The sequence below is a fragment of the Carcharhinus amblyrhynchos genome, chromosome 2 (assembly GCF_965287045.1).
Source record: "Carcharhinus amblyrhynchos chromosome 2, sCarAmb.v2.hapA, whole genome shotgun sequence".
Classification (NCBI taxonomy): Eukaryota; Metazoa; Chordata; class Chondrichthyes; order Carcharhiniformes; family Carcharhinidae; genus Carcharhinus; species Carcharhinus amblyrhynchos.
The window spans coordinates 15,731,986-15,746,595 of NC_137325.1; the positions used below are offsets into that span (position 1 = coordinate 15,731,986).

A 14,610-nucleotide genomic window follows, 5' to 3' on the forward strand; every position below is an offset into this window, starting at 1 on the left:
AGTGCTAACCACTGTGCATCATGCAGGTGATATATTTTGGCAAGGAGACCAAGGAAAGGTAATATAACTCAACAGGTATAATTTTTTAAATGTGTGCAACTGCAACAGAGGGAACTGGGAGTATTTGTTCACATTTTTGGAGGAAACAGGATAGACTGAGAAAGTGATTAAAAAGATGTACAGGATACTGAGCTTTATAAATAGGGACATTGAGTGCAAAAGCAAGGAAGTGATGGTGACCCTTGGCCTCAAGTTGCGTATCGCATCCAATCTCGGGCATTGCATTTTCGGAAGGATGTAATGTGTTTAGAGAGAATGTAGAAAGGATTTAGGAGAATGATTCATTGGATGAGGGAGCACAGATTGGAAAAGATGAGACTGCCGTACTTCAATAAGGTCGAGAATAGATTTGGTAAAGGTTTTCAAAATCATGAAGGGTCTGGGCTGAGTCGCCTGTTCCCACTGGCTGAAACAGAGGGCAGAGGGCACTGAGTCAAAGTGAATGACCAAAAGCAAGGTGACACGAGAAAAACATTGTCACCCAGCCAGTGTTTGAGATCAGGAATACGTTCCTGAGAATGTGTTAGAGGCTGATCCAATGATGGCATTCAAAGGGAACCTTTTCACAGGGGAAAGGTGAAGGAGTGACACTAGCTGAGCTGCTTTCTCAGAAATCTGGCATGAACATGATTGACTGAGTGGCCTCCTTTTGTGCTTTAATCCTTCCATGATTCTACATGGTCAACTAACTATATTTCACGATGGCCTGATTATAATGAAAAAAGCAAATTGAAAAACATATACGAGCGGAATACCAAAAAACAGGTGATGAACTATTAAAGTGCAAAATTCTTTCTATTGGTTTTGGATTCATATTTCCTCTTGCTGCAGACTTTAACCTTATGTTGGAACAAACTGTCTTTCTAATACTCATTCTTCAAAAAGAGATGAACTGTACGTCCATGGAGATCATAATGGTATTTACAAACATGTGTCACCTTGTGTCTTAATTCACTGTTGTCCAACTTTATTATTATGTCTAAAACATATTGGGCAGCACATTGGTTAGCACTACTGCCTACAGCGTCAGGGACCTGGGTTCGACTCTTGGCTTGGGTCATTGTCTGTGTGGTGTTCTCCCCGCGTCTGCGTGGGTTTCGTCCGGGTGCTCCAGTTTCCTCCCACAGTTCGAGAGACGTGCTGGTTAAGTGCATTGACCCGAACAGGTGCCGGAATGTGGCAACTAGGGAGGATTTCACAGTAACTTGATTGCTGTGTTAATGTAAGCCTTACTTGTGACTAATAAATAAACTTTAAACTTTAAAACAAAACACGATATTTTACAACAGAAGATAATTGCCAGAATATTTTAAATGCTACATATGAGGCAAGAGGCAAGATGATTGGACCGACAGACATGAAACTTAAGCTTTGTGTCACAGGTAATCGTAGAAAAGGCATTAAATAATACGGCTTTACGGGAAGGCTTGTAATCTACAGATTAAATCACTAACCCTGTGCATCATTCACACATTTGATTTAAAATATTCCAGAATTAGATGCTGAATTGAGACTATTTGATAATTTCACCAACTAAAATTGAAACTGATTCACTGATAGCAGGCTACACTGTTCAAAATATGCTGCTTCTTTGGCCTGTTGGATTGGCACCATATGGTCTCCTACATGTATTAAAATAATGTCCATATTCTGGCCACGAGAAGACACAGTCATTTTCTATTTCTAAAAGCAAATTACTTGCGGATGCTGGAATCTGAAATCTGAATCTGGAATCTGAGCTTTGACAAAGGGTCATCTAGACTTGAAACATTCTCTCCTTTCAGACGCTGCCTTGACCTGCTGAGATTTTCCAGCATTCTCTCTTTTGGTTTCATTTTCAATTTTTTTTTTCTAGAGCTCCAATGAAACAATCTATTAGAGGGAGGGATCACCATTTCCATAAATGGAAGTGTCTCCATTTATTTCCATGATCAAAAGTTTGTACCAGCTTAGAAACAAATCCAAAACTATCCGAGCCCATATAATGTGCAAACGCCAAAATATGCAACCTCAGCCAACTATTAATAGTGAAATTTCTGATTGCAAACTCACTTAAACTGGACTGAAATGGAAGAAGAAACTCTACAAAGCAAGTTCTCTCTTCAAATCTCCATTTCTAATAATCACTAAAAGGGTAATTCAGTTAGGATTGTATTCACTGGAGTTTAGAACAACAAAGGGGGAATCTCATAGAAACTTATAAAATTCCAGCAGGGCAGATTCAGAAAGAATGTTCTGATCCTGGGGAGTCCAGAACTACTGGTTTGATGATAAGGCGTAAACCTTTCAGAACTGAGATGAGGAGAAATTTCTTCACCCAGAGGGTGGTGGAAGTGTAGAATTCATTCCCACAGAAAGTAGTTGAGGCCAGCCTCAACTTGGGCACAGCCTCAAGATAAGGGGGGGGGGGGGGGGGGGGGGGGGGTGCAGTTTAGATCGGCGTTGAGGAGGAACTTCTTCACTCAAAGGGTGGTGAATATCTGGAATTCTCTGCCCGTTGAAGTGGTGGAGGCTACCTCGCTAAATATATTTAAGACGTGGGTAATTAGGTTTTTGGTAGGCAAGGGAATTAAGGGTTGTGGGGGGAAAGCGGGAAAGTTGAACTGATCCACTTCAGATCAGCCATGATCTTATTGAATGACAGGGCAGACTCGAAGGGCTAGATGGCCTACTCCTGCTCCTATTTCTTAGTTCAAAACACTGTGTAATTTCAAGAAGAAATTAGATATAGTTCTTGGCATTAAAGGGATCAAGGGATATAGCAGGGAAGTGGCAGGGGAAAGAAAAAAATCAGGATATTAAATTTGATGATCAGCCATGATCATAATGAATGGCGGACAGGCTCGAAGGGCTGAATGGCCTACTCCTGCTTCTAGTTTCTATGAATAACCAGTTTCTGTTAAGCTGAAAATTTACCATCATTTTAATGGAAACAAGAGGTAGTCCCCCAAAACAGATGGGAGAGGAATACTTTGGAAAGGAAGTATTGATCCTCGATTTTCTTTCATCTCAATCCCAGTACAATCTACTGATATTAACTTCCTTATATCTAGGAATGGTTCTGTCTTTAGTGTTGTCAACATGTCACAGATTTCTGACTTTGTCCCATAACTCCAGATTATTTCTTTGCTCCTGAAACCAATAAGTTTACTAAAGGCTATTTTTTGGGGGAGCGGAGGGAGCTAAAAATGGAATCTCATAATTTGCATTAATGTTGTATTGAGCTTTGGTCAAAAATGTTTCTCCTCAGCAGAGGTGAAAACAAGGGGTGGCTTAATCAGCACTAAATGCCTCAAATAAGAAACACTGCGGAAATGTAAAAGATTTCTCTGTTGGGCAAAAATTGAAAAGCAGACAACTTTGTTGAGTTAATAAGACAATGTTTGTAGCCAGAACCAACTCATGGCATGTATTTACATATATATTTAAAAAAAACACTTGACCCAGCCACTTTGGCCCACGGACTCGTTCTTGGGTTCTCCAATGCACACTAGTTAAATCATTACAAACGTTCCATGTTTAATGAATAAAAGGAACAAGACATCCAAAAAGCAGCAACACAATCATGAAGGCCAGATAGCTGTAGAAAATGCTCAACCTTTGAAGGCCCTGTGTTACTGCCACTGATTTCAATGCAGGTGATACACCTCTTGGTTATATTTATTGTAATTCCCATATGTTTTATATCTATTTTATAATAAAAACTATCCCTTTCCTCTAGCCTTTTCACAGGAGCTTTTTCAAGCATAAAAAATTATTAACCATGTCTGTTTTGTTTGATCTTCTATAATCATTTAAAATAATCATCTTGTAAACACTAGTTTCGTTGGGTGCAATTTAACTGACCATCTGGGGCTTGCCCAATGGTCAGAGGGCTGGCGCAGGCTCCCATCAGTTCTACGGAAGAGGCCCAATGGTATTAAGTGCCACTCCTGACCTGCGATTTAGGACCCCCCCCAATACCAGATGTCTTGCCTGCCAGGAGACTGCCAGTCAGAGGCTGGTAGTTGCTCATTGCCAACAGTGCCATCAAGAGCGATGGTAGCTGCCGGCAGCACGTGCACCAGAGGATCAGGGTCACAAAGGGACCCCAGGCCGAAGGCGGGTGAGGACAGAATGCGAGTTGGGGCTTGCGAGGGCAGGGGTGGTGGTGGGGGTGATTTGCAGTGGCCCACCCCCTCCTGACGCCAGATCCCTCAGGTACAGAATGCCTGCAGGGTTTGCCGGGCGGTCTGCGGGAAGGGCAGGAAACGCTGTGCCACTCCCGTTTCATCCCGGAGTCAGCACTGAATTGTGGGCGGCTCAGGGAGAATGAGGGTCAGTTGGCTGGCATTCCACTGCCCGTGGTCAGGAATCCTGCATCAGTCCCTTCTGCTGTCTGACCTACATCAGGAGAGGCAGTGCTGCCACTGAGGCAGGGTCTCTCACACAACGAAGTGGGCATGGCCGCCATGTTCCCCGCCACCGTATTAAATCCAGCCTATTACAAACCTGAATCTACACGAGGGCCCAAGCATATACTGATGGGCCGAATTCCAAACTGACTTGAACTTGAATCTGTCATCCCCTTAAAACAATTAAAAGCAGCTTCAAAGCACAACACAAAATGCTTTGACTTTGGATTCCCAACTGTCCAAACTTAACTGATAACATTGTTATATGATTGAGAATACTCTCACTGCCATATTAAAACGATAACTCTTGTGGTCTATTCCACGCATCCAACTATCTTCAACTTTCATAATATGAGTTCACACATCTGGCGATGAGCTGCCACTTTCCTTGAAGCCTGTGCACAGTAATCACCTTACGGACTTGAAGTGAGTCTACACAAAAATAGCACATTCCTACAAATCACACATTACTCCCACCTCACTCAGCTGGCAGTCTCCATGCTTATCCTATCTCTGGGACCGCAATTCTCCAAAGTACCTACCTCCAAACAAGACAATTTTCAGTTTCAAGTATCCACTTCTTGTGCTAAGCAGGTCTCAATAATCAACCCGTTCTGTACTAAGGAATTGGAGGTCTGCTTTCTGAATTTCAGGGTTCATCTAGAATGTCTTTTCTTCAGTCCAGTCAGCCATTTTCCACTCTCAGATATAATACCACACAAAATGTTATTGAATTAACTACTTTACAGCTTAAAAAGGTTGGTATTATGCAAGTTTAGTGCCTACGGAGAACATTGCTAGACTTTGAAAGCATCCCTCTTCCCATGAAATTCCGCCCCTATTCGTTCCATCGCGACCCATGAGCTTCCAGCAAGAAATCGAGTGGCGGGCTTCTCGTGAAGCAACTACTATGCTGCTCCGCAAATTGTACAGCAGAAGCCGCGGCCACCTCAGGGATTGGGGAAGAACTGTCCCAGTGGCTATCACGGACACAATCTTTTTGAACGCATTCGGAACACAATACACAGCAACCAGCGCAAATCTTCACCCGAGAGGTGAGGCATGTTGGGGCAAGAGGGCCTCCGAGTTCCAATCCCCAAGACACTGAAATACAAACGCAATCACTTCCCTTACTGAACACCATTACTCTACCTTCTTTGACCAAAGCCAGTCAAGAGAAATTTTACTGCAATGCTAATTTTCGGGGAAAAAAAACAGTGCTATTAAGAAAGGCAAATTTCATCTTGCGTTTTACCGACACCAGCTCTTTCGGCCTTTAATATTCAAACAGGACGAATAAGACAATATCTGTTACCTGTTTCAGATCCATTGCTGGTCCAGCTCTTGGCATTCCATAATATTTAAAAAAAAAGTTTTTTTTTAGAAAATATTGAATGCATATCAACAGCTGTAATACTCCAGGGGAAAAATAATTAAAGAAGCAGCCCGCAAATACTTTGTGGAATTAAAGGATTCCTGTTAAAGACCATTTTTTAAATCCTGTTTGAGTGTAGGTTGGATAACAGTCAGATGATGGGTCTGACACACAGTTAGGTTCTTGGCCTGTCAGCATTAACACACTGTCTCCTTAACGCCTGGCGCTTACACTAATATGGTGCATGTTATTGCTACACAAGTAGGCCACAAGTAAAGCCAACGTAAACATACCTCGTACAACAGCTTACCGAATAAAATTTTTCTAATCACTTCAGTTAGATACGAAAACCAAAAAGCAATACTTTTTAACCTAGGTATAAATATTTCTGAACAATCCTGATTTTAAATTTAAAAAAAAAAGCTGTCAGAACTTTAGTGCCAATACGCGACATCTCTCTCTAGCTCTTGTTTCTCATATGATGAGTGGAGCTGGGTGATGACCGGATGTCAGGAGCAGCAAATGGTTGCCAGTTGGATGTTTCGAGCTGTGCCTTGTCCACGTGCTACTGGTGTCTCCTGCCTCAGTTCATGCTCAAGTCACTTCACACCTGCATCTCTGAGGTGCTGAGTAAGCCCAGTGCTCTGGCTTCCTCTGGTGTCAGGCCACTCTTCAATGTTCTTCTTACTGTAAAAGGGAGAAATTCATACGTCAAGGAAGTCACACTTATTGTAACACGTCTTCTTCTGACGTCTGAAGAAACTCTGCCATTAGGCTATTGAGTCAGACGATCAGCCATGATCGCGATGAATGGCGGAGCAGGCTCCAAGGGCCCAATGGCTTCCTGTTGCTCCTATCTTCTGTTTCTACAGAGCTTCCCTCACACCAGGTATTTAAAGAGCAGTTCTCTCCATTTGAAGCAGTTAGGGAGTCAGGGTGACAAAATGAGAACAGTGCAAACCATCTGAGGGATTCTCTGGCTTCCTGCTGCGTGTTTCCCGCTGGCAAGAGTGGTGCCAATAACATCCCATTGATGTCACCCCAAGTCAGTGGGAAACCCACAGGTGGGGGTGTGCTGGAGAATCTTATCGGCATTAATGGCCAAAGTATTCGGGCCCATATATCTAAAAACCAACACGAAAGGAGAAGAATAAAATGCTCCTCCCAGTTTCTCTTGCCTCATTTACAATGCGCCAGTACTCGCTGTTTATTGAGCGACAGATTGGCACGGGTGAAGCAATGTTGAGCTTCACAGAACAAGTAGTTCATTAATGTCCTAAAATGGGCAGGAAATCTGCTGTCCTTATCTGGTCCAGCCTACAAATGACTCCACAGCTATAGCAATATGGTTGACTCTCAACTGTCCTCGGGCAACTGGGGATGGGCAATAAATAGTCGGCGATGCCCATGCCCTATGAACGAATATATATTAAAAAATCACTTTATATCTGTTTTCACAGAACATGACAATGTTTCCCCATCATAAAGAAGGAAAGAAAAGAGAAAGTGTACAGGATAAGAATGAAGTTTAGGTACTGAAAAAGGTTAGCAGTGCTGAAAGTAAAACTTCATTCTATCTGAATCATAGAATCACTAAGCTGCAGAAAGAGGCCATTCAGCCCATCAAGTCTGCACCAATCACAATCCCACCCCGGACCTATCCCCATAACCCCACTTATTTACCCTGTAACCCCCTGATACTAAGGGGCAACTTAGTAGTGCCACTCAACCTAACCAGCACATCCTTGGACTGTGGGAGGAAGCTGGAGCACCCGAAGGAAACCCACGCAGATACGGGGAGAGTGTGCAAACTCCACACAGGCAGTCACCCGGGCTCCTGGCGCTGAGAGGCAGCAGTGCTAACCACTGTGCCGCCCCAAATACAAGAGGAGCAACGTATCCTTAACAGGATGCACATGACACTCGATCGGCATTTATGCTACAACATCAAACCCCATACCAATTGTGTAAATGGAGTTATAGGCCCTGATATGGATATTGGCAAGCTTTTTTTTAAAGAGATGGGGAGAAGTTTTGGTTCGCTGAGTATCCATGCAGCTTGTGAGTTTTAACTACAAAGTATTCTCCTTCCTCCCTGCAGGGTCTTCGCTGATAAGCCAACCTATTTCACAGGCTCGTTTCCCTGTCAGATGGGATTCGGGGAGGGGGGCCCGCCAATGCAGTTTACAACTGCAGCTGCAGCTAAGGATCCTGCTGCTGCATTAGTGGGAAAATGGTAGCGGTATCTAACCTCCGCTCCCATGGTATGGTGGAGCGGGAGATATTGGGTTCACCAGCAGGGAAGAACGCAAGCCTGAAGTCCAGGGAGCACCACTACAGCAACTCTTGGCTCACAAGCAGTGCTCTAAAGACATGTATCTCTGTTCTGAATCTGTCCTTGGCCTCCCTTGAGCTGCTGGGTTTCCTGAGGCCTGAGAAACATGGCCAGCTATAGTTAAACACCGAAAAATAGTTTAAATGTGGGGGTGCCCAGTCTCTTTATATATTTAAATGGCTGACTCAAATTCTAGGTACTTTCATCTCATCTGACCCCAACCCATCTGTGTTTTAAGAGTTAAAATTATCCCCAAAAAGTACAAGATTGAAGAAGTTTGGTAAATGTTTGGAAATGCTGATTAGGGCTAAGTTGGAAACTCAATTTTCAATTTTGGGCACAGCGTTTTATAGTGTGTCAGAGCTTCAGAGAAGAGGAGCAAAGGACAAAGAAAATTACAGCACAGGAACAGGCCCTGCAAACCTGCACTGACCATGCTGCCCGTCTGAACTAAAACCCCCCCATTCCTTCTGGGGACCATTGTCCTCCACTCCTAACCTATTCATGTATTTGTCAAGATGCCCCTTAAAAGTCACTATTGTATCTGCTTCCACTACCTCCCCCAGTAGCGAGGAGATCGACTGTGAAGCACTTCAGGGCTGAGGTGCTTTCATGAGGTGAAGTGACTCGAGAAGCTGGGATTAGTCTCTCCGGAACAGAGAACACGAAGTGAGATTTAATAGCAGCATTCAAAATCACAAATGGTTTCGATTGAATACGCAAGGAAAAGCTACTCGCAGTGACTGAAAGACAGAAGACAGAAGAATAGAAAGAACTAAAGGGGAGTTAAGACTTTTTTTTTTATGTACACATTGCAGGTTATGATTATCTGGAATGCATTACCTGAATGAGTGGTGGAAGCAGATTAAATACTTTCTTTAAAAAAAGAAGGGGATAAATACATCAAGGGAGAATTGAAGGGAATAGGGAAAGACCAGCAAAATGGGAATAATTGAATAGCTGCCAAAGAGCCAGCACAGGAACAATGGACTGAATGGCCTTCATCTGTGCTTTAAGGTGCTTTGATTCATTGACACAACTGGAACTAAATGGTTTTGAATGAATGATTCAGAATTACACAAAAAGAGTGAGTTAGAAGCTGTGATACAAAAAAAAAGTTCTCAACTTCCACTCACATGTTGTCCCATTGGTCATTTAGCTCAGTCGGCTGGATGGCTGGTTTGTCATACAGAGCGATACCAGCAGCACGGGTTCAATTCCCGCACCGGCTGAGGTTATTCAGGAAGGCCCTGCCTTCTCAACCTTGCCCCTCCGCTGAGGTGTGGTGATCCTCAGGTTAAAATGACCACCTGTCAGCTCTCCCCCAGCAAAGGGGAACAAGCAGCCTATGGTTACCTGGGACTGTAGCGACTTTACAACGTAGGCGTCAACCATTTAACTCTTAGGGGTGGAAAAACAAAAAACAAACATTAAAAAGGCAAAGTAACACAGAGAAGGGAAATCTAGGAGAATCAACAAAACGCTGGAGATACCCAGCAGTACAGTGTGGAGAAAATATAACAATCCACAGTTCAGCATTGTATTCTTATCTCAAGAGTTTTTGGTATTCATTTTGTCACAACACGCTGAGCAGTCTGGGAAATAAAGGTCACTTACGAGACTTCCTGTTCGCACGTGACCTCTTCCTCTCTCTGGGTACAGATCGCTGATTTGGCACTTGAGTCGCAGACTTTACAATCCGATCCATTATTTCGTCTGCAGCATCATCTGTGGCATTAGGAGAATCATCATTGCCCGCAGTCCATGACCCAACACGGCCTGGAGGGAGCAAAAAAAAAACCAGGTAGCACAATTAGAGATTTGCAGCCCTGTGGCTAAAGTTAATAATGCGGATTGGGTGGCCACGATATTAACAGACAGACAGACAGGGAAGGGGAGAGGAAGGAGCCCTGTGTAGGGAGGATATCCGACACACTCGAATCATTTTAGGCAAAGTTCTGGCTGACACGGGACTGAGGGGGAAAACGAGAGGCTGAGGTTCTGGGTTACAACGGGGGCTAGAGGGCAGCCTCAGGCAACGATCGGGCTGGGAATACACAGCGCCTGGTTGGTCATAGAATTCCTACACTACAGGAAGAGGCCATTCAGCCTGCACCAACCACAATCTCACCCAGGCCCTATCCCCGTAACCCCCATGCATTGACCCTGCTAATCTCCTTGATACTAATTTAGCACAGCCAATCTAACAAACCCGCACATCCTTGGAGTTTGGGAGGAAATCGGAGCACCTTGAAGAAACCACAGGTGGCACGGTGGCACAGTAATCAGCACTGCTGCCTCACAGTGCCTGGGACCCGGGTTCGATTCCCAGCTTGGGTCACTGTCTGTGTGTGAGTTTGCACATTCTCCCTGTGCCTGCATGGGTTTCCTCCGGGTGCTCCGATTTCCTTCCACAGTCCAATGATGTGTAGGTTAGGTGGATTGGCCATGCTAAATTGCCCCTTAGCGTCTGGGGGACTAGCTAGGGTAAAAGCATGGGGTTACGGGGATAGGGCCTGGGTGGGATGGTGATCGGTGCAGACTTGATGGGCCGAATTGCCTCCTTCTGCACTGTAGGATTCTACGAAACCAATGCAGACACAGGGAGAACGTGCAAACTCCACACAGTCACCCACCTGAGGCCGGAATCGAACCCGGGTCCTTGACACTGTGAGGTTAACCACTGTGCCACGAAGCCGCCCGTTGCTAAAGGCTTCCTGATAAGGCCTCCTGGTCTACAAGAAACCCTGAAAGGGATTTGCTCTTAAGCAGGTGGCAGCATCTCCTGTCTCTGCTTGAATGTTGGCAGCCTGCAACTTTTGAATGATAATTAGCTCCCCCCAATCTTTCACCTTGCTGGTGGCCTGGTTCGGGGCAGTAAAAATTGAACAGATGGGGATGGGATTGAGTTTGCTGATGCTGATAATTTTAACCCCGGCTCCACTCTATCCCACCTGGCGGATCTAATTTATAGAATTAGTAAAATTGTATTCTTTATCCCCGAGCTCTAACTATCCAGGACGGCACAAAATTCAATTAGTAAATTGGATAAGAAAGGATTGAATCTAGCAGAGCAGACAATTTGGCGCTCCATTGTTTCTCAGGCTGATGTCCAAGAATCCCCAGACACTGAGAGGCAGTCAGCCAGTTCACTGTCATTAATGACACAGAACGCAGCTTGTTTTTGATGTTTTTTTATATACAAGTGCTGCACATATTTCTGATGCTATGGGCACAGGGTGCTGCCACCCAAAGTATTCCTTTAGAGGGATGTCACAGAGGGAGAACGGGGCAGTCCGCAGAGGGAAAGCCAGTCAAGGTTGTTCCTTCGTGTCTCTTCCAGTGCTGGCTTACCTTTCTATTGAATGGCTTGTGTGGAAGGAGGGTTTTACAATTGCAACTGTAATAAACGGAGGCTTAAGAATGAAGGGCTTTTACATTTGTAGCTTCATCGAGCGATACAACAGTGGGATATTTGTTTTGCGATGAGGCTGGTGTTTGGGTTGTCCATCATCGAGTTTGTCCCTTCCCTGTACTGAATTTGGAGAAATAACCCCCAACAGCAGGAAAAGCTCAGCGAGACGTTCGGCGAAGAGTGGGAGGAAGTTAGTCAAGAGATTAGAATGGACCGTTTGGGCTAAAGTGGTCTTTTACGGAGCTATAAATACTGTGCCAGTCTGGCACTCTTTGATGCGCAGCCTAAAGACAGGGGGTTGTGGGGGCGTTTACCTCGGTTGGCTCTAGTCCGGGTACGCACACCTGGCACAACGCTGGTGACTTCGCCACTTGGTACCGAGGTTTTCAGCACAGCTTTCATGTTTTCGTGCTCGGCTGCCTCTTCTGCAGACTGCAATCCCTGCAGCTGGCTCTCACTCGAGACAGTGTCAGCGTTGCTGGAGAACTTTCCTGTCTGCACAACAAATCAGATACAGATAGTCATTCCTTTGGCAAGCCCAAAGCACAGGGCTTTCTTTCACACTTTATGCTTCTGCACAATGTGAGTCTACAAAATTGTGTAGATAAAAACACGCAATGAAAGGAACATTAATCGAGATCCCTGTGTGCAGCACTTTCAGGCTGAACTTTAGTCTCAGTGCAGGGGTGCATTTTAGTATACGAATAGTCATGTTTGAGATGGAGTTTTATTGTCCCTTTCTCAGAGGGGATCTTTGAGTCCTGCTTAAGTCATAGAATCCGTACAGTGCAGAAGGGAGCCATTCAGCCCATCGAGTCTGCACTGACAACAATCCCACCCTATCCCCATATATTTACCCTGCTAATCCACCCTGAAACTAGGGTCAATTTAGCACAGCCAATCAACCTAACCTGTACATCTTTGCAGTGAGAGAGGAATCACAGAATCCTACAGTGTAGGAGGCGGCCATTCGGCTCATTGAATCTGCACCAACCACAATCCCACCTAGGCCCAATCCCCATAACCCCATGCATTTACCCTCGCTCGTCCCCCTGACACGATGGAGCAATTTACCACGGCCAATCAACCTAACCTGCACATCTTTGGATCGGAGCACCCAGAGGAAACTCTCGCAAACACGGGGAGACCATGCAAACTTTACACAGACTGTCACATACGGTCAGAATCAAACTCTGGGTCCCTGGAGCGGTGAGGCAGCAGCGCTAACCACTGTGCCACCATGCCGTCCAAGTCAACAGCTCGCATTTTCCAGCCCTTCCCCCACTTCAGTGGAGCCATAAAATTCCGTCCTTAGTATTTTTTTTGGAGGAAAACTGACTTTCCCTCAAATTCCCAGCCCCACGCCATTTTCCTCTGGCCTTTTTGCAAGTTGGAAAATACCCAGCGTGCAAAATGGCACCTGCCGAGGTTGGGTACCCTGTTTTAAGTATATGATGAAAATCAGATTTTGTCCCACACACCATTCTCGTTTCTCAGTGCGAGGTTTAGGAAAAGCACATCAGGTTTGGGAGATCATGTAGAAAACTTGCTGAGGAATTGAGAACATCTCAAAATGTAAGTGTAAAGTGTTTTGACATCTTTAGATGTCATATTTAAATAACGCAATGACTCATCACAGGGTCCGTCCTGCTAAATTATGTTGATCTTTACATCAGCCAGCATCATCTCAATGTCCACATGTATTACAGTACTTTTACAATGGAGAAAAGTACCATAATGCATTATAAAGTGTAAAAATAAATGTCCTCCACTGTCATGTTTTTTGTGCTCGGATTTAATTGAACTGGTAGATTTGGCTGTGTAAAAAAATCTTCATCTGGAAGTTGAAAAAAACTGTCTACACCTGATATCCTCCAATTATTGACATTTTAACTACAATCCCCAATATTAAGAGATGTAAGAGAGCAGTTTTTGTCCACTTTGTTAAAAAACAATTTGTTTTTAAGCTTTGTCGCAATTATGGGTGGAATTTTACCGCCTACCACGGGAATCATTCATGATCTCAGACACAAAGGATAAATGTTCTCGTTCCGCCAGCCACAGGAACTGTAGCTGGTGACAGTCCATGGAAAGATCCGTTGTCCTTGGGCGGGACTTTCCAGTTTCCGAGTGAGCCCTTTGTGTCTGAGGTTCTCTGATACGATTTTCGAACAGGCCTTGATTTGAGTTGCTGGCAGTCCCACTCGAAAACAAGCAAGAGCCACTTGAAAACGTCTAACTTGGGGTTCAAAGATGAGCATGGAACCCAGATGGGAAATTTCCTTGGATGCAGCATGGATGGGACACTGAGCATCCAAGTCAACAGTTCTTAAAGGGACTACTACGGGCCTGGCCGAAGAAGGGAAATCACTGTTTTTTTGAAGTTTTTAGTGGAGCTAGATTGGAAGAAGGAACAGGTACTCAGTTTAATGATAAAATTCTGTTGGATTCCCTTTTCCGCAAGCCATCCACTTCTGTCACCGCTCTGTCATGTTAATTTGAGGCCTGACCGTCACACACTGAATTAACAGACGAGCATACAGCTCACTGCCTGATATGTGATAATCCAAAACTGCAGTCCTATATTTGACTGCCAAGTTTCTAGCCCTGACATGGAATCATAAGATCCCTACAGTGCAGAAGCAGGCCATTCAGTCCATCGAACCTGTACTGAGATTCTGATGGAGCATCCCATCTAGACCCTATGCACGCAAGCCCACATATTTGCCCCACTAACCCATTCCCCCAAACTACACATCTTTGGACACTAAGGGGCAATTTAGCATGGCCAATCCACCTAACCTGTGCATCTTTGGACTGGGGAGGAAACCGGAGCACTCAGGGGAAACCCACACAGAAACGGGGAGAACATGCAAATGTCACACAGACTGTAACCCGAAGCTGTAACTGAACCTGGGCAGCGAGGCAGCTAAATTGCCCCTTAACGCCCAAAGATGTGTAGGTTAGGGGGATTAGTGGGGAAAATATGTGGGTTTACATGGATAGGGTCGGGTGGGATGCTCTGTCAGAA

At 44.7% G+C, this 14,610-nt stretch overlaps 1 protein-coding gene across 12 annotated transcripts in view; it reads right to left on the bottom strand.

Annotated features, from left to right (window-relative positions):
- Positions 1-3,234: 3,234 nt before the first annotated feature.
- The window catches only part of fhod3b (formin homology 2 domain containing 3b), a 560,180-nt gene continuing 548,804 nt past the window's right edge, over positions 3,235-14,610 (bottom strand). For all 12 annotated transcript variants that reach the window (XM_080202871.1, XM_080202833.1, XM_080202860.1 and 9 more), the window contains 3 exons: positions 11,894-12,074; positions 9,782-9,943; positions 3,235-6,516 (listed from right to left, as the gene is read on the bottom strand). In XM_080202871.1, coding sequence (XP_080058997.1) covers positions 6,434-6,516; positions 9,782-9,943; positions 11,894-12,074 — 426 coding nt within the window. In that variant the 3' untranslated portion in view covers positions 3,235-6,433. The remainder of the gene's footprint in view (positions 6,517-9,781; positions 9,944-11,893; positions 12,075-14,610) is intronic.